The sequence below is a fragment of the Temnothorax americanus genome, unplaced genomic scaffold, assembly GCF_048541705.1.
Source record: "Temnothorax americanus isolate GAGA-0224 unplaced genomic scaffold, ASM4854170v1 Scaffold12, whole genome shotgun sequence".
Taxonomy (NCBI): Eukaryota; Metazoa; Arthropoda; class Insecta; order Hymenoptera; family Formicidae; genus Temnothorax; species Temnothorax americanus.
Window position 1 is genome coordinate 2,033,549 of NW_027509253.1, and position 26,170 is coordinate 2,059,718.

Sequence of the window (26,170 nt, forward strand, 5' to 3'; positions counted from 1 at the left end):
CAGCTTCTCTCACGAGAAGCGGGCGATCTGTTTCCATCTTGGAAAGGGGAAAACGGGATGCGAGCGGATCTACAATCGCCTCCGCGATTAATTCGAGCGAAGTCGCGCATGATGATCCGCGTATTTGCGCGTGGCTGAAGGGTCGGCGGGTCTTATCCCACCCCCGTTTGCGAGGGGGTGCCTCGCGGATACACGGCGCGGGAAGCACGCGCGAGATGACGATAACGTCTCTCTCTTTCGCGGAGAGCATCGATCGAATCCTGCGCATTCGGGGGAGGCTGGCCATATTACCCCCGCGGATCTCCCCGATCCCTTGAAACGCCGCCGTGGTCCCCGGTGCTGGTCGATGCCGCGGATCGACGGATTCGCCTCCGCGATTCTGGCTTCGCAGGCCGCGGTGTAGATCGTACGGGCATCGTCGTCGTCATGCGGCTCCACAATCCGGGTAGTTAGGTAGTCTCGCGTCTCCCCCGTCGTCGTCGTCGTCGTCTCTCGACCACTTCTCCGCCTTATTATTTTCTTTCTTTCTTTCCTCCTCGCGTCTTCATGAAGCCTCGCTTTCGACCGGGGCCGTTTTTAGTTTAGTCTCTCATTTCCGCGCTGCGCGAGGCTCGAATCGTCGGGGAGTCGAGGAGCCGGGATCTCCCAGGAGAAACATCCGAGGCGGGCGCCAGATTCGCCATTTGGTAAGCACGATTGTCTCATTGATAATGCCAGAGTACGAACTAATCTGTAACATTAAGGACTCTGAGACTTCTATGTAATGAGAGAGAGAAGCCCTCCCCCCCCCCCTCCACGCTCGATCTACCCACAAACGCATCCCCCTTGCACGTCCCCCTCGTTCCCCTCGTTACTAATTTAACACATTTTACTCACCACTGGCATATATTCTCTGTATTTGCAACACCTGCAAGACCCGGACGATAAAAATTTGGATAGCCCGAAGTAATGTCCGACACCCCATTTACCTCGCTGGGGAATGCTATACTTCACCCCCTACACCTCTTCAGTCACTGTACCCAGTTTACGTGCCGGGCCGCGTCTGTAAGGAATTAAACATATCCGCCGTAGAAGCAACAGATAGGGAGAAATGGCGAATTTCCGGGGATTTTATATACCCACCTTCGGCGCAACGGTCAACGTCGCTTGGGAGACCTTGAAGGCCATGTGGCCGGAGAACAGTCCGTGCATGGAGCTGATCCGCGGCGGCGGCGGCGTCGGCGGTGGCGGTATGGGCCAGGGCCATCCCCAAGGCCAGCAGCCCGGCCATGCCCAGTTCAAGTCCTTCGACGAGGGTCACGACAATACCGAGATGATGACCATGAACGGGGATCGGGCGTATCGAGATCAGAACAATGTCGGGATCGCCGAGGACTCCTTCAGCTACCAGAGGAGCGGGTAAGGATCGCATCGCGTTTCCCAGTCGGAACTCACTTCCTGTCTCCTACCTCAGGTTTAATTCATCATCCACATCTCGCTCCGATTTCAGGGACAAAGTTAGAACCGGGAGCGTAAGCAGCGGTGAATTCAGCGAGTACGACGAGGGTGGCGGAGAGTTCGGCGGGCCAGGTGTCAAGATCAACGAGTGGCAAGCCGCTTGGAACGTTACAAATGCCATTCAGGTACATATGCAGGATCAAGGACGGAGTTTCCGGTAGCTCTATGCGAAATTCTTTTCACTAACGTGGAAAGAAAAAATAAAATTGTATCAGAAAAATACAATTTTACAATAATTTCCTACAGCTTCTGCCTTTGAATGGAAGACAATATAGAATCCATTTATATATATAGAAGCTGAGAAACGTTATTGCGATGTTGTAACATTTAGTTGTGAAAAGTCTCGTCGCAAAAGGAAATTACAATATTATACAATTGTATTTATCCGTGAATCATCCGTTTTCGCGCGAATTTTTCAGGGAATGTTCATCGTCTCTCTGCCGTTCGCCGTTCTACGTGGCGGTTACTGGGCGATCGCCGCGATGATCGGGATCGCGCATATCTGCTGCTACACCGGCAAGATCCTGGTCGAGTGCCTGTACGAGCTGGACACGGTGACGGGGCAACGTGTGCGGGTACGAGATTCGTACGTGGCCATCGCCAAGGTATGCTTCGGGCCGACGTGGGGCGCCCGCGCCGTCAACATCGCGCAGATCATCGAGCTGCTGATGACCTGCATTCTGTACGTGGTCGTATGCGGCGACTTAATGATCGGCACCTTTCCCGAGGGCGCGATCGACACCCGCAGCTGGATGATGCTGATCGGCATATTTCTGCTGCCGCTAGGCTTCCTCAAATCCCTGCAGCACGTATCCGTGTTGAGTTTCTGGTGCACAATGTCTCACCTCTTCATCAACGCGATCATCATCGGTTACTGTCTCCTGGAGATTGGTGACTGGGGCTGGTCGAAGGTGAAGTGGACGATCGACATAAAGAACTTCCCGATCTCGCTCGGCGTTATTGTCTTCAGCTATACGTCGCAGATCTTCCTGCCGACCCTCGAGGGCAATCTCATCGATCGCTCCAAGTTCGACTGGATGTTGAACTGGAGCCACATCGCCGCGGCCGCGTTCAAGTCGCTCTTCGGCTGGATCTGCTTCCTGACCTTTCAGAACGACACGCAGCAGGTGATCACGAACAACCTGCACTCGGCCGGCTTCAAGGGCCTGGTGAACCTGTGCCTGGTCGTCAAAGCGGTGCTCTCGTACCCGCTGCCGTATTACGCGGCCTGCGAGCTCCTCGAGCGCGCCTTCTTCCGCGGCCGGCCGAAGACGCTTTTCCCGACCATCTGGACGGTGGATCGCGAGCTCAAGGTCTGGGGCCTGGCCTGGCGGGTCGGCGTGATCGTGTTTACCATTCTGATGGCAATCTTCATACCGCACTTCAGCATCCTGATGGGCTTCATCGGCTCCTTTACCGGCACCATGCTCTCCTTCATCTGGCCCTGCTACTTCCATCTGAAACTGAAGAGGAACTCGATGGAGTGGAGCGCCGTAGCGTACGATTGCTTCGTCATCTTCCTCGGTATTCTCTTCGGCGTGATCGGCGTCTACGATTCCGGCTCCGCGCTGATCGATGCCTTCGAGATCGGCCTGCCCTTCTAAGCGATCTCGCGCCAGCTAGGTCCTTTTGTTGTTCTTGTCTCGCACCAAAATGATATTGCCGAAACGTTCTCGAGCCGCCGAAATATTTGACTCTCGAATTTCAACATGTTGCTCGGTACTCGTGCAATAATTGCTGATGCATGCGGGAGACTACATAAAATTCAAAACAGAAGAACAGATAATTGAGAATTTTGTGCTTTGGAAAAAATTTTAAATTTTTTTGAATAACATTCTGATTAATAATCAACGGAACTTTTTTTTTTTACAAAGTGTACTAGTACCAAATTTAAAAAAAATATGTATATCATTGCGAAGTCCTTTTTAACTATGAACGCAATTCTAAAAATTTCGCAATTATAAAATTATAAGAAATGTCTCTGAATTCGAAACATGTCAGTCGAGGATCAAATATTTCACGTGCTCGAAGGTGATTAATTAGTGTGAGAATTTTGCATCGCGTGTAACTCTATACCTATTTCCTATCACACATCATTTTAACGTCTTATTTTCACGAAATGGCGCAGTTATCTTTCTTGAAAACGATCTTTAATTGATCAACCCATTAAAGTGTAAAAGCGTCTTCCCATTCGTGTAAAAATCGATCGCACGATCTGTGCTTTCGTAATGGCACGTTTTAGTTTTTCACGTCGCAGATTCGCATTTAAATCATTACGAATTAATAATTTCAGAGCAACAACACACCAATTTTCCCAGTTATGATAGCTTCGAGCGAGCTGACGTTTAGAGACGTGAAAAATCAAAATTAGACGAGAACGTACTATTTTCTAAACCCAACTGTAGCGTTCTCTTTTTTCAGAAGGAAGATTATTGGGCTCCTTAGAGCCGTTAAAAATTCCGTTGTACGTTTCATGTTTCGGCCAGGATCGCGACGTTTCTATAAAGCGAGGAATTTATCCAGTCGTCAAGTCTTCCAATCCCCGATTTATGCATTTGCATTTCGGGAGCCTTTAGATAAAATGAGAGATCAAACGCGCATTGAACGTGTGACAATAAAGCACGATAAGTAACGATGTCTTCCACGATGCAGCAGCAAGCAGAGCGCAGCCTAACTAGTAGTTGACTACTGTTACAGTTTTCTGGATTTTATAATTGTATCGCTGCGGAGTTACATACCCGTGTAATAATTTTTATGCGACGCGTCGAATTGTGAATCGCGACGACGGGACGGACGGCACGACTTTGTCATGCTACGTTAGCGACAGCCTTTTAGCCAATGATGAGTCTGCCAAATAACTTTTTGGATTAAAGTAGTCCGCCGTGCGCCCCGTCCCGTCGCCGGAATAAACGAGACGCAAGACGATGCGTGAACAGTTATGTACAACCGAGTACAATTAGTTATATAATCCAACGTCTTCCAAGATCGTATAGATCGTTAGTTTAAGGAGTATAGACAATGTAGTCGTTCCGTGAAACTGCAGAATGCCGCGATGGCTCGAGAAGTATTTTATATACGGGATACGTCTCGTAAAATTTATATTCTGTACGGACAATTAGCAACGTGCTACATTTTTTTGTTTTTTCAAGATCCAGAAATGAGTCTATTATAATTTTTGCACCCTTGACATTCATGGATCCTCAAGATAACAAATGTTTAATGGCGTGGATGCTTGATTTTACAGATTTTTAGATTCACAGATTATAGACTCTTTGAATTATTGAATTGGTTTTTGATTTCGTTTTCGATAAGCTTTTGGATATGTAAATCTTTTAAAAGTACTCTTTCTAAAAATCCTTGAGATCTTGCTTCTTTTTTTCCTTTCTCAAAGCCACACGAGCGTTCTGCAGACATGGGAAATTCGCAGACTAACTAAAACGCGTTAATAATCGTGAAACGAGTCTTCCAATAATGTCTTCCAGAACGATAATATTGATAACAATATCGCTATATGATAATGATGTAATACTATTTATTGAGCAAAGAATCTTTGTCGGATGATATTAAGCGTTATATTGAGAATTGTAGACGTTAAGAGTTAACTCATAAGTTACGGTCATGCGTAATTGATGTTTCATATCAATGAATATATCAATGACACATAATGTAAGTAAAGTCACGCTGTTCACGAAATCAATTTAGATCGTTAACGAGGGATCATCTTACTCCATTGTATCAACAATAATGATCAAAAGTGGTTGAATGAGAATTGCGTTGGTATCTCCTCTTCGTGATTATCGAACGACGATAGATCGGTAATGTTTGTCGTGTAAAATTTAATTGTGCTTTTTGATATATCGTGCGAAACGAGAGAAAGAGCCTCCCAATAATGTCTTCCAGAATCTCTCTTATCGGCCTGAGAAAAATAGAATGCTGCAACATAAAATCCGTTGTATAATCCAGAGAAATAGTTGTTCCAACTAGATAATGCTAATCACGATGAGATACTTCCGAGAACTGATGATGTTCTGACGAAAGCAAGCACGTATAGGCTTCCAAAGCTCTTTTGCAGAAATATTCATATATTTCGCAGCGTTTTCGCGAAGAGCAAACCTCATCGGTGTGTTGTGTAGGCAGAATATACCTATAAACGTTATAAAATGATGTAAAGCGGCCTCCGTACCTATTGTGAAAAAAAAAAAAATGAAAATACATTATCCGTATGAGTACGCGGAGTGATAATATATTAACAAAATTTTACGGGGGTATTTTACTTCACCCGGTATAATATAATACACATATTATTTCTTTACTGCAGAATCACACCTGCAAGAATTTGTTTTCAACACAGAATTAAATTTTGTTTTGAATTGCTCTTGCTTACTCAGATGCATATATTTGTAGCAGGAAAAGTAGAAGGATAAATTGAGTGGATATTTCATTAGTCAATACATATATATGTAATTAGATTTATTAACAATGCTTTATTACTATTTTTCACAATAGAATAATCTCAGAAATGCTATGACTGAAAGTAACAGAATTACGGAGGCTTGAAATTCCAAACATTATGGATATGGCAACGTCACTTTTCCTAACAAAGAAAATAAAAAGTTTATATATTAGACAACAGTTAGGTTCAAAAGAAGTGCTCTTGAGAAAATCTAAAATTCTCACTTATGCTTTATCGTCGTTTCCGACGAGCCTAATTACTATCTCTAATATGATATATGAAGTATAAAAAATTAATAATCGAATATGTGCATATATTCTACATGATTTTACTCCTTCGATGAAATTCAACTAGATCAATTCAGATATGATTTTCAGTCGCATGAGCCTCCAGGAGTTACCTAATAGTATGTCAACGAATCATACAAGCAACGAACGAAACAAAGATTAAAAAACAAATATTAATTGAATATATAAATAAAAAAATAGAGATATATATATATATATATAATATATAAATAAATTCAAATAACATTGTCGATCCGTAAAAGTTGCTTTTGCTCTAATGTTAGGTATAATCATTGTTAAATCTAGTTAGAATTTGTTAATCTCACAGCTGTTCTTGATCTGAAACGTCCCGTTTTTTTTTATTGCTTTTGCTAAAATATTCTTTGATTGTCACTTGAACAGGAGTGAATTTTTCTTTCGGGTTACATTTCATATAAAAATTCGGAGATGTCATAAACAGTAACTTTGCTATTTTTTTTCTGTTATAAAAGCGCTATGTTTCTGTTAACGTAAAATTGTGCACATTATATGTATATATAAATGTCCCTTTGCTGTGCCACCCGTTAATGATACCTGAGATAAATGAGATTATTTCAAGACGAAAATTCTAATACCAAAATGCCGAGGCTATAATATATAGTTTTTAAATAAGAAGTCTTCAAAGTTGGCCAATCAAGTTGTCCGAAATTCGCACGTTCAGTCATGTCACATTGCACAGTAGTGAAGATATTTTCAAGCGCATCAATTCATTTATTCTTTTCTCTAGAATTAATGTTCTTGAAAACACTTTCATTACTGCAATGTGACATGCCTGAGCGTGCAAATTTTATTGGCCAACTTTGAAGACTTCTCATTTAAAAACTATTATAGGCATTTTGATATTAAAATTTTTGTCTTAAAATGATCTTGGGTATCTGCCATTAACAGGTAACACTGCAGGTCTGGAACATCCTGTATATACGCATACATACATATATATACACACGTGCTACATATAGCATATACGTAGCATTTACATAGTACTCGAAATTTAGAGCAATCTTAAGAGAATCAGAGAAATAAAATCAAACATATAATATAACAGAGTATTTATATATATATGTATATATATAAAATTCTGAAACAAAAAAATAGAATTACATACGATATATTATCACTCGGCAAACTTGCAGTCATCCACGTAACATTCTCGAATGCTTGTTCCAAAAATAAGAATTCGTTGGGAACTATTCGAATAACTTGATTTTCTCAACTCGTATATTGCCATAAAAATTAACTTTTGAAATATATATCACGCATTTCAACAAATATTTATAAAAGCTTTGTCTCCTATCAGACGTTGTCTATCGGTAACTTACAGTTACATCATAACACTTCATACATTTTTACTTCACATTTCTGTTATTTTTTTTATTTTTGGTCACTCAAAGCTACCTTTTCTTCTTCTACGTGTAAATCCTCTCTTAGAGATTCTATCTTATCGACTACAATGCTATTTGCAACGTCAATCTCTCTATCATTATTATCTGTGCGTTCTTGAGTTTTATTAATACATTTTGTTGAATCCCGTTTATCGTAAGTGTTAATCTTTTCGTCCGTAATAGCAGTTTCATCTTCTATGGCCAAATTTTCTTCTTCTTTTAAGGCTTCATCCTCGCTTCTCAGTTTATCACTTTGTTCTGCTATACAATATACATCGGTTGAAGATGGAATCGCAACACCGTTTACTTCTTTTTCTTCTGGAGAGCTTTTCGCGTCGTGCTCAACATCGTTTTCTTGCTCACTCATATCTTTAGTTTGTTTATTATCACAGTTATCGCTTAAGATTTCTTTAGTTTGCTCTGAATTATGGTGTTCATTTTCCAGTACAGTTTCCTTGGTATCTTTATTAGCATCACATGGTGAGTGTTCCACATATTTAGTCTCATTTTTATCATCATCTTTTACCGATGATGCAGTTAAATTTGTTTCAGTAGTTTCGCGCTCGAATGTCACAATCGCTCGAACCATTGGCGACTCATCCAATTTGTCTCCCAGCTTTCCATTTTCTTCATACGTTTCAATCTCTGTATCGATCCTAGACGCGGGTAAATCTAAATTCTGCAAAACAACCTCACCTTCTTTGTCTGCATGTACCTCGCTCTTTTCATTTATATGTGAATTCAAATTGTCATTCTGATTATCCTTATTTTCTATTTCTACATTATTCGCATCAGATTCTCCAGAAGAAATTATATTGCTTTCTTTCTCGTTCGCAGTCGTCACAATCTTATCATCTTCCAGTGACTCCGTAGTGGTCTCCTCAGGTTTTTCAAGTTCAGACTGACGAGACTTTTGCGACTCTTCGAGTTCTTTTCGCGGTAATTCCGTCTCCTGATACTTCTGCAGGCTTTCGTCTTCCTTTCTAATCTCTTTCTTACGAAAGTAAGGAGACTTATCGCTGAAGTCCTTTTTTTTCGGTGGAAGCTGCGACTTTCGCGAATTAGAGGACTTGTGTAGATTTTCACGATAGAAACCTTTAGTTCTGTCCTCAAACGACTTTAGACGTGAAAAGGACTCAGTATCGGGGGAAGTTACTTCAACGTCTGAATGACTGCTGTACGTTATGCGACTCCTTTGTCGCGGTCCGACTCGTCCTGTTCCAGCGATACTCGGCGAGTTTACTGAAACGATAATATTAAAAAATGATTTCTCAAATACCTTTTATATATACATTCGGGAACGTATTATTGTGTCACTTTTAAATTGTACCTTTGACACTCATTACTAGGCCTTTTGTCATATTTCCTTGATTCAGCGTAACTTTTATACTTTTGTCGGTAGCGACGACAGTTCTCTTTTCGGGACCGGAAGGATTTTTAACGTGCCCATCCTGATGATACACGTTGGAAGAATTTTCATAATTATTATGAAAATGTCTCGAATTTCCCCGATAGGAACGATGACCGCCGCGATTATGACTTGCATAATCATTTCCTGCAGAAAGCAATTGTACGCATATATGTATATCCAATGAACGAAAACATAATCTAAAATCCCTCGATTTGTATTCCTGCTTGTATATAATAAGCGTCTATTGGTTCTCACCATTAACGTGGTATCTTCTATCAAAGTCTTTATAGTCCTTTTTTACACAATCCCCTAATTTAGCCTCAGATCTCGCCACTTCGTCCACGATGTGTGCCTGCAGTTATATCTATATGTAATCCATCGTATTTACACGGTCACGGTGGCGACGCACGATTCCTTCTTACGCAGCCTCTCACCTTGTCGTTGTCCCATTCTCTACGCCAATTACCCTCCGCAGTTCTCTGTCTGCTAATGCGATCCTCATCAATACGATTTCTTTCAGCTCTCCAAGCGTCATAATCCGGCTGATGCTCATCCCTGTGTGACCCTCTATTCGTTCTATAATCCTTTTCGAGAAGTAGATCATTTCAAAAAACGAAAATGCGTCTAGGTTTACTTAAGAACACTTTGTTTTAAGCTTTACACGTACTCTTTGCATCCCATCCTTCCCACCAGGCCTCTTCCTAAACATGCCCCGTGAATATTTTTGCCCTCTATTTGACACGTCCTTCGCGCTCTCTCCTCTTTCGCTCTCCTCTCTCTCAGCATCGGCAAGGAAGTTATACTTGGGATCAGGTGGAGGCCCCTGTCCCTAAGAAAAGGCAGCATCAACGAGAATTTTCAGTTTATTGAAAATCAAAGTTTAAACAGGCCTGAGCTTCCAAACGGGAAAGCTTTTATTAAAAGATTGCCAAATCAAGATCCCCTATTCCTTTTAATATAAATTTCTTTGCGCACCTGAGCAAACGTATGACCTTTCCGTCCTTCGCCACTCGCGGGCTGATATTGCTGAGAATGCTCGTGGTGTTCCTTGGCAGGTTTTGCCTTGTTACTCGTTCTAGGTGGATTAGAAAATTCTGGCGGTTCCTTCCTCTCCGGCCAATCTGTAGACGGCACCATTTGCACCAGCGCATTCAGTTTGGCTGCATTTTTCTTATCCTCCTCCACTTCCTGCACAACGAAGCTCGTTATTTTCTCGCGTATAGGACAATTATCCATCCAATCACGGAGACTCTTACCTCGTGCCTCCTTCTGATTTCCTCATTCTGTTGCCTTATCTTGCTAATTTTTTCCTCGAGCGCGTTCGCTGCCATCTGCAATTTGAAGAAAGCCCAGGTCACTAATAATCCGTTTCTACCAATGCAGATTAACTTTGTGTGATCTTGGCTCAACTTACCTTTTATCTTTCTCTAATTCTAAGAACTAGAAAAAGATGAAAAGAGTAAGTTAAACCGTGATTAAAGTTAAATCTACATTGGTAGAAATGGACATAAGGCGGCGAATTGGATTAGAAATACATAAACGTCGGACACCTATCTCTCTCCCGAGAGATATCGCGAGAAGGACAATTAAACGCGCGGCATTCGTGTCACGTCGCTCTGCGTGCCGCGAAAGGAATGTCACTTCCGAATTCCCCGTCCTCTAAATAACCCACCCACACCGATCGCGCAGACCCGTTTCGTTGATCCCGTTAAAGGGTCAACCGTGCGAGTTTGTATTCCACGCTAGTCCAATCGACGCAAAACGCAGAGTGTCCGAAACGCAAAAACCCAGGCGGTCTATCGTTTTTTCTTCTCTCCGTCGCGAACGAATCGGCGGCGGTGGGCGGCGGTGCGCGGAGATTCGCGGCACGTCAAACGACGAGAATCGCCGGAAATCTTGTTGCGCGAACTCCATTAATCTTATAAATAAAACTTGTCGTTCGCGGCACGACAGCGTTTCGGTACACTCGGGATACCGTTGAGACGAATTTTCGCTGCGCTCCGAATTCTAACCGCGGAACGGCCGATCGGTGACACCGCACCGATTCCCGCGGTTGATTAATGATTGACCCAAAGAGAAACCCGCAGGGGCAGATGAGCCTCGTCCACGAGATGCGTCGCAACTTGCCGCAATTGCGACAATAACGTACGGCGATTGGACGTGTCGTGAGAACGTCGCTGGACCGAACGGTGAGACTGGAGCAGACTGGAGCAGCCGGAGCAGCGCTCAGAACACTTCGGAACTCTCGGAAGTCAGACCATCACACCGCCGTCCGCCACACTTCACGTCAGACGCAAGCTCCGACTCCGACTCCGACGGTTATTTATACAATTTGGAGCGCGCTCTGGTAGAATTGAAGCGATACCGGCACCCTTGCCCGGTAGATTTAAATGACTTTCTTTATGTCCAAAACGAGTGGCACCATTATAATTGACTGAATTAAAATAAGAAAATATTTGATTGGCTGGTCCAGTGGAAAAACTCCAGGCACCGGGGGCTGCTGTTGTGGGTGACTGGAGTCAATCGCAACGTGGTCCGAACGAAACGCTCCCTCCTAACCTCTATCCTAACCTAACCTCTCTTTTCGCACGTCTTGACTCGTCTCGTTTATTTTTTATTTTACTATACGCACTGTCGTTAATTTTCCGGCTGTAAATCTTCTTTTTCACATATGTACTCTATATTCAATTCGGTTCGACGTGATTCACTCGGTTTTATCGCCATGAGTGTTGCGACATCGATGTACGGTAATCGCGAAACTTGACACTTGCACTGCTCCGATCGCGTGGATGTGGATTGACGAACGCCGTCGCTGGTTACGGAGATTGTTTAAATAATCTTGATTTTTCATGAATCGCTTTTGTCATGACGAGCGAGGATAACGTGTGGAGAGAACTAGCAAGAATCCCTGCCGATCCCCCCGACACGAGAGACAAGTGTCAACAATGCAGGCAAGTGTCGAGAGATCCTGAACGCTCTATTCTTCTTATCTGAATTCCGCGCACCGTTCATCTTTCTCCTTTTTCTTTCCACTTTGGAGAGAAGAAAGGTGAACGATGCGAGAAGTTCAGCTGAAAATAACCAGACCTGTAAGATCAGTACGAGAATTTTTCAAATCTAATCACACGTATGCTTTTGTAGGAGACCCGTGCAAGTATGCTGGTGTCCGGGTTTGCCGAAGCAGCGTCTCGATCCAGCGTCGAGGATAATAATTTTGCAGCATCCGGCAGAGGCAAAGCGCTGTCTGCGCACCGTGCCGATGCTCGCATTGGCATTAGAATCGAGAAAGTGCTTAATTTTCAGGTGAACGAGGCGCAATTATATCAGCTTGATCACCGTCGTCCGTGTACTAAATTGAATAAGATATTAACAAAGTCAATCCTGTTTCCCATTTCTTTAAAGGGGAAAAAAGTTTCCGTTGCCTAAGCACGAAGGCCTGGCGGAGATATTAAATGACAAGAATACTATTTTGCTATATCCATCACCTGGTGCTGTTGCGTTGGATACGCTGGATCCAGTTGGGATCAATGAGCAAAAGGCATATAACTTGGTTCTGCTGGATGGAACGTGGCCGCAAGCGAAAGTAAATTGCTACTACGGTGACGTCCATAAATTTCTCCCATTAATAGTATATATAATTACTAATTTACACTTTTAGAAGTGATACAATGTGCTAAAAGATAATTATCTTTGTGCCGAAAGATATTATATTGTAATAAGACAATACAATATAGATTACCTGATTTTTCAATATTTATTGTTATCATGTGCAGGCGATATATCACTCGAGCCCAGCTCTGTATTTTCTACGAGCTTGCAAGCTGATCGGTGTACCCACTAGTGAATACGTGATCAGGACGCAGCCGACGGAGGGATGTCTCTCGACGCTGGAGACAGGCGCGAGTGCGCTCTCGATTCTAGAAGGGGATCCCGAACTGAGAGAGAAGATGCTGGGTCCACTACATTATTTATGTAGGCAAGTACATAAGTTCCCCCCCCCCTTTAGTTATTAAAGCCATTATTTAGATAAAGTTCTTCGAATAAACTATAATTTTGTATAATTGAAGAAGAAATGAAAAAAAAAAAAAAATAGTAATCAATTACGATCAATACATCTAAAAATTACATCATACATGCAAGAAGTGTGAAACTCTTCCTTCTTTTAGGTTTCAATTAGAAAATGGTGCGGTAACACACCAGAGCAAGGAGTTTCTTGTCAAACAGAAAGCTTATCCAAAGTTAATTGGGAAAAGACTCGCTAAACAATTACGTATATTACCGGATAGTACCTCATAATATTAAGATGTACTGAAAGTATATCGAGATATACATTTGAAAATGAGATAATTTAAAAATAAATATCTTTCATGAACTTTTCATATAAAGAGCGTTGACATGAAAAAGAAATACTGCGTAAAGTTAGCACATGAAAGTTTCAATAAATTTATATTTACAATTTATAGAATGAGCCTTTAAGAGATACTCTATTCTAGCGGCTCGAAAAAATTACTTTTAGGATTTTTAAAAATAACAGCGGATCTTTTTGAAGATTTATAATATATCCTGTAAATATTAATTTCCGTGTTTGGAAGAATACGGTTTGATAATATGACGTGTCATTTTTCATAAAATTGTAAAAAATGTAAAAAAAAAATACTATTTATCCAATGAAATATATTTGGAATATTAAACTTAATTTTATTAAAAAAAATAAAGTGAAATGTTATAAACAACCTATCCTTCTCGATACCCGGGCTAGCTAGGAATTACTATTTTCTTTCGATAAGTAGGTCATTTGACTAATTTTCAAAATATCCGACATACAAGCTTTGAAAATGTTTTGAGAAAAACGTGATCGTTTTATAAGTTTATTTTTAAGTAAAATTTGTGCACTACCAGATACAGCTAATCTACTATTTCAAAATCGTGCTTTCGGTTTCTTCAAATAATTCCAGTTTACTTGATCCCTTTTTGCTATTTGAATCTCTGGAGTAAAAAGAGCCCTTAAAAAATGTACCTATTTCTATTATCTTGATATCATTCTTTGTATCGTAAAATTTTATTTTCATAATTTTGTTTTATGTTTGAGATACTCTTTAATACAATAAGAAATCAACATTAAAACATTTTAATATTTTACAAATATTGAACAAACACAATCAAACGTTTATTAATACAATTAATCATTCGTCAATACATCGAATTCAAATTCTACTTCGCCACTTTGTGGCACAAAGGTGAACGACCACGAAAGTGTGCTTCCTTTCGTAACATTGAATACTTTACGAAATAGATGTACGCCTTGTCTCGTGTATGGATCCCAGGATATACGCTCGCCAGGTACTATCTCCTCAATTGGGCCACAAGATATTGACAGATCCGAGTCCAATTGCCAGTCCACCCATATAGTGACGCCATTGCAGCAGCCACTGCTATAAAACGAAAAACATGGATATTGTTATTATAATATTAAAAAAATTAAAATCTGTTTTCTCTGACGCTTAAACGTTATTTTCCTCTGTAAGCGTAGTATCTACTTAGCGCTCAATAACAGACACTTACTCTAAAATCGGAATCTCTCCCGTTATCCTCTTGCGTTCGTCAAAATTTACGTTCCGTGTTAAATCAAGCTTTATGATATCAAAGGACGAAGATAACGCCTTGCAAGGATACTCCCAAAGTGGTTGCGCTTCTACGGAATTGTCACTTTTCTCGCTAGACGCCTGAAAATTAGAATGCAATTTCCCTTTAGTATTTCGAATGATATAAAACAAGAATAAAGCTACTAAAACGGAACCAACTTGAATAAGTCTGTCGAAAGAGGAGAGATCAAAACCCTCGCAAGCGCCAAGAGGAGCACGTATTTTCTGCAAATCCTTGAACTCGACAGCAGCGGCCTTGATCGTCGCCGCGACCGGCAGTCTCGCAATACTCGACGGATATCTGGAGGCGAGATACCAGAATCGTAGATTTTCCCAAGGTACAATGGAGCTCAGGAAATATGGCTCGCCAAAAATGAAATCAATTTCGCTTGCCTCCGGCAGATCATCGACCGACTCGACGATCTTTACTCGATCGGAGAGCCCGTTTGTCTGCACAAACATCTCCATGGTTCTACGCGATAGGAAATTCTGCTCCAATAGGAACACCTTTGCGCCCAACCTTGCAATCGCGAGAGCCAACAGACAACCATCCGAGACGCATAGGCAAACGCTGTTCGGAGTGATCTTCCTCCGCAAAGCCTGTAGGTATCTCTGATTACGAACTGTGTCGTTTAATTGACCAATACGCGTCCGTGAGTATGCAATATGCGCCCAGCAATTGCACTCAGGTCTCTGACAATCTGGAATCTCATTTCTGTGAAAGAGATTTTCCTTTTTACTTAATTTATATTAAACAAAAAGAACAATTTTAATTATACTTTAGCAAGCGTTAAAAAATGGCTTGCTAAAGCATAATTAAAATTGTTATTTAAAAAAGAATTGATTAATAATAATTCAGGAGGTAAAAAGATAATAAAACTGTATAAATTATGTATATAAAATGTGCAGGGTGACTAAGTAAAATATTACAAAAAGAGACTTACAGAGGTCCATTCAGTAATTTAAACCAGAAAGAATATTCATCGTGATAACCGATAACATTGACTTCAACGCCATATGTGATAGGTACTTCTTCTGGAAGGTAATAGACAGCTTGCATCCAGTGATCCCGCCAAGGTATTGTATCCGTCATCCTTTTCAAAGACGAGGCATCTTTCTTCATGTCATCAGGTACGTCTGGATGTTCCCATACAGGTGCACAACTCAGTAATACCTGAAAATGTTACGTGGTATAAAATTCATAAAGATGATTGGAAAAATAATATAGACGTTTACCTGATTATCTGTATCCATGTTCAAGTCCCACCACATAAAAATTGCATGTGCGGTCCCGCTTGCTATCGGTTGTGTTAATAATGATACTTTTTCGTTGTTCAATAAAGGCTTCTTGCCGGACCAGTCAAACCTAAAGTGCATTTTCAAATATCAATTTATTAAAAAATTATTATTAATAATTATCATTATTAATTATACAGATTTTTAAATTAGCAATTTGAATAAGCTAAAGATTAGAAGGTTCTGAAAGGCTGCGGTCCGATTCATGCTCACAGCACTGTAAGGATTATTCTGTCTTCGTTGCACATTGAATATCAAACGAAGATACAGCAATGCTTTCAGCGTTATGAGCGTGAATCGGACCGCAGCCATAGAAATCTCTCTGGCTCTCCTAGTTAGGATGTACGTGCGACTGATAATCATTGTGAAACATTATTGTTGCGAATGTTCGAAGAGAAAGACCAAAAGAAATCTTCAGATTGGACCAAGATTTACCTAGAATTATGAAGCTGTGGTGGCCGCGCGTACACCTACCAAAGATAGGCGGGCATATACATGCGTACCCCCAAAAAGCCAATATTGACTAATTGATTGATTGATAAAAATGAACAAAAGAAAAATAGCTTTAAGAATCGAAATAACAAATCCATTCTTGGACTTTAAAAAACAAACATATACGTTTATTATTTAATATTCTCTCTTTAGAGAGAGAAATGAAAGATCATTACCTGAAAATAGGCTGTGCTGGCAGCAAAGGTACAAAAGTATCGCGAGGAAGACGTGACAGTTGCATGTCGTGTACAGCTGCAGCACCAGAGCACGCTTGGATAGTCGGTGGAGCGTCAACCAACATTTCTCCGTTCTTAATAGACTTCACTCGATTCCAAGCACAGACTTTGGTGCTCTCGACTACTTGCGCCCATACTGTTCCTCTGTGCGGCACGACTATGCTGTCTTCCTAATGTAAAAAAAGCAAAGCGTAAGCATATCTTTGAACGAGCAGGATCACATGTAAGTTTGGCGTTACCTCGAGAAGAACTTCGTGTGCGTGACGAAACGTTGATAGTGCTCCTTCACCAATCAACTCGGTGTCGAATACTTCAGTGACTAGAATATTCGCGCGTTTTGGCATGTCACCACCTTCGCCCACTATCATCTTCGTAGAACGCTTACGGATCAACTTAATTCTATCCTCGAAGCCGTTCTCCTTTATTATTTGTGCGGCGCAATTCGCCATTGGTTTGAAAGCCTAAACAAGATCATCCTGCGTAAGCAGAACTTTGAAAAAAGATTTCGAGATTCTCTTCCCTTACCTCGCATGCCGTTATAGCGTCTGCTCCGCATTTGGCAGCCATCATCGACAGCAAGCCTGTCCCAGTGCCTATGTCAAGAACGTTAGCCTCTTCACCGGCCTGGTGCTTTTTCTCAATAGCAGCTTTGAGGGCAATGTAATACTTCTCATTCTAGTGAACAAAATGTGAAATATTTTCATTCCGTTAGAGTTAAAGAATTATTATTAAATAAAAAATATGCTGATAATATATGATACTGACTCGTTCATGGTCATGCAGCATGTCTGCAAAAGCGGATCTAGCTACTTCTTGATGATAATCGTAATATTGATCTTTTTCCTCCCACGAGGCAACGCCAGTGAGAGGATTCAAACATTGCGTAAAAATACTCATGTTTCGATTAGAAAATGCTCTTATTGCAGTGACGAAACTGGCTCTCAACATTCAATATCGAAATATATGCTATCGCTTTATTTCAACTCTTTATACCTGCAAAAAGTCACAGTTTATTAACACTGCGGATCCCAAAGTGCTTTATACGTCGAATACTGAATCTCTCTCAATCGTTACTCTGCTCTCTACTCTAACGGACTTGTACTTGGATAAATTTCTGTATAAACATCTTTATAAGAAGTATAACTTTCTTCGCTGAAATTGTAGCTTTTATGAAATCTTACTGGTAATACATAGGACGAGCTGCTGTGGATAACAATGATAATGTGTTTAAACTGCCGCGTACGTCTTGGACTTTCAGCAATTTATGAGCTATCAGTACGACGTCATTTTCCCTCTGTTCCAGCATTCCAAAAACTTTAAAAATACGAGATTTTTCCTGCAAAAGTATAAGATCATGAGACAACTGAATCAGGCAGAATACCAAGCCATTTTATTGCTACAGGCACAAACTCATATTATTTGAGAACGGTCACTTTTAACATTTTTAAACATTAACGTTTGTAAATAATAATATAAGCAAAATCATCAATAAGGTGAAAAATCACTTCCTTTTCGATTGTAAACTATATCCTGTATATATACAGTGTATTTTATACTAGAGGTCTGTTTATAACTAAATTAACACAAACTTTATGTATTTAAAGTGGAAACAGATATATATTTGAAATTTGATGAGAGCAAGAAGGCAAGTTCTACGGTGCAGTGGAGCAATAAAAAAACAAATCTAAAGCCCATACCAGACCACACATTAGAGATTGAAGATTGCAAATTTTAATTCAATCCCTGGTGGAAAAATGTCTCAGAATTTTTCATATTATTAATCATTTCTATGAAAATTTTAAGATTTTCTCAGATCTTTCATATGAATTGGGACATTTTTCAGATTTTCTCAATACATCTTTGTAGAAATTCCACGCAAATGCTGGAATATTCCCAAAATTCTTATCCAACTATTTCTGAAAGTATCTGAGAAATTTGACATGTTTTTTTTTCTCAGAATTTTTCATAAATCAAAAATATGAGAAATTCTCAGAAAATTTGTGAGAAAAAAATATGAACAATTTTTTCACCAGGAATCCGTTTCGTTCCGGCCGGTCGAATTCTAATCTCCGATTCGCAATCCTCCGTCCTCAATATGCAGTCTGATACGGGCTAAATTGCTGTTATACACAGTCACGCTGTAAGGAAAATTCAAGGGGGGTTAGAAACATCGGAGTATTTCGTTCACGAGACAGGCCTTCTAGAAGTGAATCGCTTTACCCATATAAACAGACACTTTCCCTTGCCGTCGTTGAGGTAGAGAGCGTCCACGGGAAGTCCCTCCAGGTTGAGGTTGACACTCGCCTCGCGGTCCGACGAGATGCTCCGTAAACGCGCGATTCGCGCGGTGCCGGGCACGATCTCGCCGATCGTTTGCACGCTCTTCACGCAATTCTCCCTGTAATCGGGCGAGGACGCGTATCGAGGAATGTCCTCGATCAAGAGCGGGACATGCGGGACATCGCACGGTAAACGGTTCTCACGAGCGGCCAAGCACGCCGGCCAGGGGGACGATTCCAGACGCGCCTGTTCCATGCCCCCAGAACGCCCCAACACCACAATCAGCCCGCCATACCACTGACGAAATATTATTAAAGACCGGCGGCGGTCAGCTGGTAGCTGGGTCTGTATATACGAAGCGACGAAGCGAGCTGGGTTGCGTTCCAAAATTCACTCTGGGTAACTAAAATCTATAGTTTACGTCACGTACACTATAGCATTTTAGTTAACTAGAGTGAATTTTGGAACGCAGCCCTGTGCGATCCGCGCGTACCAAGCGGTAAACAAAATCACGTGTTTGAAAGCGCGGCAATCCTTTTACATTTCAATTTCTCGGCGCGCTAATATCCACTTCTATCTAATGTAGATTCCATTATATAATTAATGGGAGTTTGCGTGATTGCTAAAATTTAAATTAGTTCATAATATATAATACTTAATCTTATAATTTATTATTATATTGTTATTTCTCTCGTGATATTTTGTAAACATATATGTAGATATAGGGGACCCAATAATATTCAATTTTAATTTGAAACTGCAGTTTTATTATTGCCTAATTATGCAACAATAAATCATAAATTATTGCATGAATTTAAAAATTAATTATTTATAGACATTTATAGTTGATAATATCATTATTCTTTAATTATTCCTGGGCCCCTCTAATTAATGATAACTACGATAATTTGCTCAGGATAATTTGCTCATATAATAATATTAGGATTTTTATTTCATAATAAGAACGCTATAATGAAATAATATTCTATTCTATTATATAAACTGTCGAAAACGGCTAATTGTAAGACTTATTACGAGGCTTAATTATTAAACGAGGAAGGAGCATCCTTTTCGTACAAATTCAAATGCTCTTCCTCTTTTTTATTACGTCTAATGTGTATAATAATGTTATATATACAACGTTGCTCGTTATATAATAAACTGTCATCGTTTACATTAATGTGACCGAGTAAACATTATCTATTTGAGATGTATCAAACTATATATGTACACCATCAGTGGCATTCACGGGAAATATATATCGCTCATTTACTACAACGACGGAGCTAAAAAATGGTCAATTTTGTGTTGTTTGCAAAAGAATGATAAGAATCAACTGAATGAAAAGAGCTGTACATATTTCCCATACACGCTCCAATGAACTTCAACTATTAGAAACATTATGAGTAGCAAGATATATTTAAATGCGTCACAATCTTTGAGATTTAACGAAGATGTCAAACAATCTTTTGAAGTTTTTTGCATAATCTTTAAAGATCTGATTAATCATCAAAATATTCGCAACAGAGGCTGCATCGATCACGAACGTATCTAATTTTTCTTTTATTACGCAATAGTCACGTACTCTGAAGCGAGCTGCGATGTTAGGACACGAAGTTTCTGTCCATCCTGAGTCACGAATTCAATTGTTTGTTCACCATTCACGAATTCAGTCTGCTCGATATTCCCTAGCTGATTGATGGTCGCGACTGCCGTGGCGTCGGTATTCTCGTCCTATAAAAAGTAGTGTTCAAGTATTTTATTAACACATCATCAAATATAGCTATATAATATAATTTTAATTATCAATGTACACATATGTATAAAAAAATATACAAAAATATACAAAAAAATATACAAACATATGATGCTAAAAATAAAGAGGTAAAGAATTTGCATTTTGGGGAATTTGTGAAGTTAAAACAAAGAATTGATAAAATTTATAGAGAAAGCTTATTGTATATTTAAAAAATAAAGGATACGCGAAAAAAAAGATGAAGATTCTGTTGAAATTCCGTTATTATTGGCATTAAACTGAAAATTACTTCAAGCGCTTGAACAATTGCTTCCGCGTCAGCTTGAATTGCCGACAACGCCTCGATATTCTTGTGTGTATTCGGACGCACTATGATTCCAGTTTCCTCCATAGTGTCTTCGTCGACGTGAATATTCAAGGCTTGAAGTTGTTGTGTCGCGAACATTCCAGGATGAAGTCTGATAATTTGGTTGTCGTTAAACTGGCTGACAAAATGACCCTGCGACAAAAGCTGTCGAGCCTCTTGAATGGTTAACGGAATCGGATTTCCGTGTTCATCTGTGATCTAAAACAGATATCATGGAAGGGAAATTTTAATTATAAAGAACAGTTATGTCATTTAAGAAGATTCTAATCATAGCTATTCAATCTTCGAAGTTAATAACAAGATATATAGGTATTCGATTAGAACTTGGGCTGAATGGAAGAAAATTGTTAAATTAAGCCAAGGCTCGACTTGGGCTGTAGCGCCATTGCAGATAAAGAAGTAATAAAAATAAATAGGGTCCATCTTTCTTACCTGCAATTGCAAATCTGGTTCCGTCAATTCGATCTCTGACTGGTCGTCATTGCTGCTGGCTGCATTACTCATAATTCTATCGCCAATAATTTCATCGTTCTCCATATCCAAACGCGACAAGGAATTCACACTCGCCACTATTTCGTCTTTGTTCTTGTTGGCGTCAACTAAATTTCCATAATCAAAATAATAATTTATCAATTAATCCAATGATAAGTTGATAATTAATTATATATGATCAGCAAGTTTATTAATAATTGCTCGCATACTCATATGGAATGTTCGCTCATTAGAATCGCTAGGATCCTGATAAGATACATAAATAATCTGTTGGATCCCATCGTTAGATGTCTCGTCAGTGGCTATTATTTGATTACCGTACGTCCGTTCGTCAACCTGCCGAACTGAATTCGGCAGAATCTGCCACACTTGGCCGATCGGAGATCCTGCCGACTTGTTTGTAGGTGGCATCTTATCCTCCCTGTGCACCTACAGAAATTAAAATTGATAGTTATTACTGATTAGTAACGAAAAATTTAAAGAGTGAAATTACTCAAGTACCTTTTTGTGCTTTGTCAAATTTGAACAATCGGCGAAAGCTTTGTTACACACATCGCAGGAATAAGGCTTCTCACCTACAAAATGTGAAATCATTGCTTTATTACACGGAAATTAAAATAATACAAAACGAAAGCACCCGTCCCCATTTTTATGTTTACTACATTCTTTCATTTTTAATTCTAGGACACGGTTCATCGTTTTAGTTACCAGTGTGCAAACGAATATGTTTCTTCAGCGCCCACTGTTCCGTAAAGCTACGTTTGCATGTATTGCATTGAAACGGACGTTCCCCCTTATGCCGGCGCACGTGACATTTCCATGTATCTTTGTGCAAGAAAGTCTTCGCGCAAAACTCGCATTTCCACGGCCGCTCGCCGGTATGCCGTTTTACATGTAGTTTGAACTGTGACGACGTGGTGAACTTCCGGCCACAGAAATCGCAACTGTATGGCTTTTCACCAGTGTGAATGCGTATATGCTCTTGCAAATTGCCATTCTGCGAGAAGCTCTTGCCGCACTCTTTGCATTTGAATGGCTTTTGACCACTGTGCCATCTAAAACGGAGCCATACAATTTTCAAGATATTATATTCATTTTACGCCGATAGCTAATTAAATCTTAATTCAAAAATTCAAATTAAAAAAATTAAACACACTTTTATTTATAAGTTCCGGAAAACTTAAGAATGCATAATCTATATTTCCTTTCTCAAGACCTTAGAATGTCTGTACATAAAAAATAAGTGATGTGTTACCTGTAATGCAAAGTGAGACTAGTCTTGTGCGCAAATTGTTGCTTGCAAAGTTCACAGTTATATTTTTTCTGACCGGTGTGGGTGGACTGATGATTAATCAGATTTGCCTTCGTCTTGAAACTGGCGTTACAGGATTTACAAACGTGCGGCCGATTATCCGAGTGCACCAGCTGATGTCGCTGGAGCAACTGTTTATGCTTGAAGCTTTTGTTGCATTTGTTGCAGACGAAACGACGACCGTTGTTATGTTCGGCTTCCTTGTGATACAAGACGGAACTCGGATGGTTTAGGACCTTACCGCAGATATCGCAAGGGTAGTTGTACTTTGTTTTCTGCAATATTACATAAACATTTAACAAGCTCCAGAAATATTATGTGTAATTTTAGCAAAAGAATCGTAAAATTATCATATAAAAATATTTAAGATTTACAATATCTTTTCAGCAATTTTTTTAAATTAATATTACAGTCATTTCGTTAGAACTTATGATGAAACACGAACCCCGTGCGTTGTCATGTGCGTCTTCAAATCCGATTCATTTATGAAACTCTTTTTACAAGTGTTACAAGTAAATTTCTGCTGCTCGTGCACCACTCTCATATGCAATTCGTATTCTTGTTTTAATCCAAATTGCTTGTTGCATTTTTCGCACGTATAAATCGCTTTTCTGGAATCTTTCGCTATCTCGGGTGTCACCGTGGAAGTGGTCTGCTCTACGTTGTGCGTCTCATGCGACTTCTGTGACTTCTGTACCTCGACATTTTCTTCGGTGGGATTTGAATTGTGTTTAGTCGTTTCTTGATGCAATGTCAGACTCTCTTTACTTTCAAATAGCTTCTTGCATTGTGTGCATTCATGCTTGATACCCATATGGAAACTCCTAAGCAGTATTGTATTAATTGTTTAAAAACTGAATATATATCTAAAAAAAATCTTGATTTTTAACAAAAAATTTTGAGAATTTAGAAATATAAGTACAATTCACATATATATAATCAAATATTACAATTCACATATATAAAATAAAAAATGACAAACTAAAATATGAGAGACATCTAATTTGCAAGAAAAAAAATTTTCTCATATCCAAGATCTTTGTACAGGAAACGTACAATCATCTATAGAAAATTATATTACTTGTGTACTATATATTTGCTACGTTGTAGGAAACCCCTGCCGCAAAGTTGGCACGTGAACTTATTTTTTCGACGGCGCCATTTTGATTTTGATCGTCCACGGTTTACAGTCACCACCTCACCCAAGTCTGTACCCTCTTCCGTTTCGAGATGTCCTATCACTTCTGCAAAATATGCATGACACGCACGTGGAGAAAATAAATTTTTTTTTAATTTCTTATTTGATATCTTGATCGTTACGTATACCTTCTTGACCATCCTCCTGATTAGAAGATTTTAACAGATCTGCTGGACCGTCAAATATTTGAGAATTATTGTCTTCCTCATCGATCACACCTTCCTCCTTGAATATCCTTTCCAATTCTTTTCCCTGCACTGCTTCTAGGTACCTGTGCAAATTTACTAACAATTATATAAGTTATTGTAGTATGGATTTTGTTTAAAGATACGCGCGAGGATGGGACGGAAAATTATTCGCGCGATTTAATATAAATCTTCTTCTTTTTTATCTCTACGACGACCAGCGATCGACTGCGCCGGTATCGCGAAACCGCGACGATTGCGCGACGCGTACATATGTTAACGTACCTTTTGGGAACTTTGCGCTTTCTCCTGCGTCTACCATCGCCATCCACTTCTTCTTCCTCTTCCTGCTTATCCTCTTCACCTTGACTCCCAGCTTCTGCAGGATTCTCTTTTGTCGCCTTATAAAAAATATATACAAATATGTACGTATATAAAAAGTTACAAAATAATAAATGTTGCAATAATTTATTATTACAAACCACAGAATCATCCTCCGCATTTACTTTAGGAGGACGTCCACGCTTCCTTTTCGGCTTAGTCAAGCCTTCCATCTGCAAACTCATTTCATGCTCCACCGCATACATAGATCCATCTGGCATAACTGTATCATAAGTAGCATTAAAAGTTACATGAAATATAACAGTTTCACAAGGTGACGAATATGCAAAGGAAGAATGGCATTACTCTTAATAATTATTTGCTGTTCGTACTGCTCATCTTCATTGTACTGAGCCGTACTATCCATTTCTGTTCCATCCGCTTCGAACTCCGCATTTTCCTTTTTGCCGCGGAAGCGTTCTGCCTTGCGCTGCTTCTCCACTTGATGTTTCCAGAGTTCACGTATCTTGCGCTGGCCAGCCACCAACAGCTCGAAGAATTGCGCCGTCGCCTCCAGTTGGATGTTGCAACCCGGGCAAATTGTCCGTGGTAGTTTTCCATCGTCGTGAATCTTGAATTTGATTTGCAGTTTATACAAACGTATCATTAAATCAAATATAATTTGTGCAAAATAGTTCATATCCTGTACTATAAATCACTCAATGTTCAGATGCAAAATTGTGAGACGATGTGTATCAATAAAAAAAACTGTTCATCTCTGAATATATTCAAGTAGCAATCTGGAGAGGCAATACATACTTAATATTCCGAGTACAAACAGCTATCATAAAAAATAATCATATGCTTTGTCCGGTAAAAGGAATAAAAGAGAGAAAGAGAGTGACAGAGTGACAGGGGGGGGGGGAAAGGGGGGCGAAAGTTCAGACGAAAAAGCTAACAAATAATCAAAGCGACGCATTAAAATGATGGAACATTTGATCAGTGCAGTAGCCGCACGGGACGGGAGATGGGAGAGCCGCACGAAAATCGTAGTAGGAAATCAAGTTGCAGTCCGTTTGACCGGCGTTTTGAAAGCGCCAGCGCCTCACCTTGAGCGGCAGGTAACGATTCACGAGCGAGGAGAGATCCGGCTCGCCCGTCTCGCTGACGAACAGATGCTCGTTGCCGTTGCTCGCCGCGCACAATCGACAAATCGTCGAGTCGTACAGATGCACGTCTACCATAGTCCCGACGATACGCGCGAGACGATGCCGATGTCGCGAATGAAATTGTCCCCGAGGAAAAAAAAACGATGCGTGATCAAGAACGAAGGGAGTATCGCGAATTTATGTGAGGTCGACGCGGTGTCAAAGTACGTTGTGCGTTACCATGATTTTGCATACGAAACGTCGCATAAAGGCGCAAAGAAGTCGGGGAGTGTCACGGCGGAGGTTAGGTCGACCTCCTTCGCCTTCCTCCTTTTTTGGTTCTCGTTCTCGCCACAGTCGCCACTCGCCAGTGCTG

At 40.2% G+C, this 26,170-nt stretch overlaps 5 protein-coding genes across 12 annotated transcripts; 2 read left to right on the plus strand and 3 right to left on the minus strand.

Moving 5' to 3' along the window:
* The first annotated feature begins 36 nt into the window (after positions 1-36).
* Positions 37-5,757, plus strand: Vgat (vesicular GABA transporter). 2 transcript variants are annotated; one of them, XM_077398949.1, is made up of 4 exons: positions 37-686; positions 1,072-1,398; positions 1,490-1,622; positions 1,917-5,757. In XM_077398949.1, the coding sequence occupies exons 2-4, from the start codon at positions 1,091-1,093 to the stop codon at positions 3,099-3,101; spliced, it is 1,626 nt and encodes a 541-aa protein (XP_077255075.1). In that variant the 5' UTR covers positions 37-686; positions 1,072-1,090; the 3' UTR covers positions 3,102-5,757. The 2 variants fall into 2 exon arrangements, with proteins under 2 accessions (XP_077255075.1, XP_077255074.1); XM_077398948.1 differs by lacking the exon at positions 37-686 and having other exon boundaries at positions 704-1,398.
* Positions 5,758-5,952: 195 nt separating this feature from the next.
* LOC143893483 (uncharacterized) lies at positions 5,953-11,360 on the minus strand. Of its 3 annotated transcripts, none has more exons than XM_077398943.1 (8): positions 11,219-11,360; positions 10,326-10,400; positions 10,045-10,257; positions 9,737-9,898; positions 9,504-9,653; positions 9,325-9,421; positions 8,989-9,213; positions 5,953-8,900 (listed from the first exon to the last, which is right to left on the minus strand). In XM_077398943.1, the coding sequence occupies exons 2-8, from the start codon at positions 10,398-10,400 to the stop codon at positions 7,648-7,650; spliced, it is 2,175 nt and encodes a 724-aa protein (XP_077255069.1). In that variant the 5' UTR covers positions 11,219-11,360; the 3' UTR covers positions 5,953-7,647. The 3 variants fall into 3 exon arrangements, with proteins under 3 accessions (XP_077255069.1, XP_077255071.1, XP_077255070.1); XM_077398945.1 differs by lacking the exon at positions 11,219-11,360 and adding an exon at positions 11,082-11,131; XM_077398944.1 differs by lacking the exon at positions 11,219-11,360 and adding an exon at positions 11,045-11,127.
* A 72-nt stretch (positions 11,361-11,432) lies between these two features.
* Dtwd2 (DTW domain containing 2) lies at positions 11,433-13,757 on the plus strand. Of its 2 annotated transcripts, none has more exons than XM_077398952.1 (5): positions 11,433-12,020; positions 12,211-12,372; positions 12,472-12,652; positions 12,843-13,041; positions 13,236-13,757. In XM_077398952.1, exons 1-5 carry the CDS (start codon positions 11,935-11,937, stop codon positions 13,244-13,246), a joined length of 639 nt encoding a protein of 212 aa, XP_077255078.1. In that variant the 5' UTR covers positions 11,433-11,934; the 3' UTR covers positions 13,247-13,757. The 2 variants fall into 2 exon arrangements, with proteins under 2 accessions (XP_077255078.1, XP_077255077.1); XM_077398951.1 differs by having other exon boundaries at positions 12,843-13,045; positions 13,236-13,752.
* A 457-nt stretch (positions 13,758-14,214) lies between these two features.
* Positions 14,215-18,689, minus strand: Art7 (arginine methyltransferase 7). Of its 2 annotated transcripts, none has more exons than XM_077398947.1 (11): positions 18,433-18,689; positions 17,917-18,071; positions 17,501-17,728; positions 17,261-17,410; positions 16,975-17,196; positions 16,676-16,905; positions 15,948-16,077; positions 15,656-15,885; positions 14,871-15,426; positions 14,632-14,792; positions 14,215-14,498 (listed from the first exon to the last, which is right to left on the minus strand). In XM_077398947.1, the coding sequence occupies exons 3-11, from the start codon at positions 17,681-17,683 to the stop codon at positions 14,249-14,251; spliced, it is 2,112 nt and encodes a 703-aa protein (XP_077255073.1). In that variant the 5' UTR covers positions 17,684-17,728; positions 17,917-18,071; positions 18,433-18,689; the 3' UTR covers positions 14,215-14,248. The 2 variants fall into 2 exon arrangements, with proteins under 2 accessions (XP_077255073.1, XP_077255072.1); XM_077398946.1 differs by having other exon boundaries at positions 14,215-14,501; positions 18,433-18,682.
* Positions 18,690-19,759: 1,070 nt separating this feature from the next.
* LOC143893460 (uncharacterized) lies at positions 19,760-26,150 on the minus strand. Of its 3 annotated transcripts, none has more exons than XM_077398864.1 (14): positions 26,035-26,150; positions 25,013-25,277; positions 24,808-24,929; positions 24,611-24,726; positions 24,269-24,411; positions 24,024-24,186; positions 23,388-23,766; positions 22,886-23,217; positions 22,339-22,685; positions 22,132-22,205; positions 21,840-22,059; positions 21,571-21,737; positions 21,061-21,336; positions 19,760-20,749 (listed from the first exon to the last, which is right to left on the minus strand). In XM_077398864.1, the coding sequence occupies exons 1-14, from the start codon at positions 26,059-26,061 to the stop codon at positions 20,582-20,584; spliced, it is 2,799 nt and encodes a 932-aa protein (XP_077254990.1). In that variant the 5' UTR covers positions 26,062-26,150; the 3' UTR covers positions 19,760-20,581. The 3 variants fall into 3 exon arrangements, with proteins under 3 accessions (XP_077254990.1, XP_077254989.1, XP_077254991.1); XM_077398863.1 differs by having other exon boundaries at positions 25,756-26,106; XM_077398865.1 differs by lacking the exon at positions 26,035-26,150 and adding an exon at positions 25,466-25,608.
* Between the last annotated feature and the right edge of the window lie 20 nt (positions 26,151-26,170).

Bases quoted from the DNA above. Each gene is read 5' to 3' on its own strand.
- LOC143893483 (XM_077398943.1), bottom strand. From the start codon at position 10,400: ATGGCAGCGAACGCGCTCGAGGAAAAAATTAGCAAGATAAGGCAACAG. The intron at 9,214-9,324 runs GTGAGAACCAAT...TGCTTTCTGCAG, and splicing joins TAGAAGATACCACGTTAATG to GAAATGATTATGCAAGTCAT. The intron at 8,901-8,988 runs GTACAATTTAAA...TTATCGTTTCAG, and splicing joins CCTAGTAATGAGTGTCAAAG to TAAACTCGCCGAGTATCGCT.
- Art7 (XM_077398946.1), bottom strand. From the start codon at position 17,683: ATGTTGAGAGCCAGTTTCGTCACTGCAATAAGAGCATTTTCTAATCGA. The intron at 17,411-17,500 runs GTCAGTATCATA...TTTGTTCACTAG, and splicing joins TGCTGCATGACCATGAACGA to AATGAGAAGTATTACATTGC. The intron at 16,078-16,675 runs GTAATGATCTTT...AATGCACTTTAG, and splicing joins CCAGCACAGCCTATTTTCAG to GTTTGACTGGTCCGGCAAGA.
- Dtwd2 (XM_077398951.1), top strand. From the start codon at position 11,935: ATGACGAGCGAGGATAACGTGTGGAGAGAACTAGCAAGAATCCCTGCC. The intron at 12,653-12,842 runs GTAAATTGCTAC...TATCATGTGCAG, and splicing joins GAACGTGGCCGCAAGCGAAA to GCGATATATCACTCGAGCCC. The intron at 13,046-13,235 runs GCAAGTACATAA...TCCTTCTTTTAG, and splicing joins CCACTACATTATTTATGTAG to GTTTCAATTAGAAAATGGTG.
- Vgat (XM_077398949.1), top strand. From the start codon at position 1,091: ATGGCGAATTTCCGGGGATTTTATATACCCACCTTCGGCGCAACGGTC. The intron at 1,399-1,489 runs GTAAGGATCGCA...CTCCGATTTCAG, and splicing joins TTCAGCTACCAGAGGAGCGG to GGACAAAGTTAGAACCGGGA. The intron at 1,623-1,916 runs GTACATATGCAG...CGAATTTTTCAG, and splicing joins ACGTTACAAATGCCATTCAG to GGAATGTTCATCGTCTCTCT.
- LOC143893460 (XM_077398863.1), bottom strand. From the start codon at position 25,890: ATGGTAGACGTGCATCTGTACGACTCGACGATTTGTCGATTGTGCGCG. The intron at 23,218-23,387 runs GTTCGTGTTTCA...GTAATATTGCAG, and splicing joins CGCACATGACAACGCACGGG to AAAACAAAGTACAACTACCC. The intron at 22,060-22,131 runs GTACTTGAGTAA...TAATTTCTGTAG, and splicing joins ATTTGACAAAGCACAAAAAG to GTGCACAGGGAGGATAAGAT.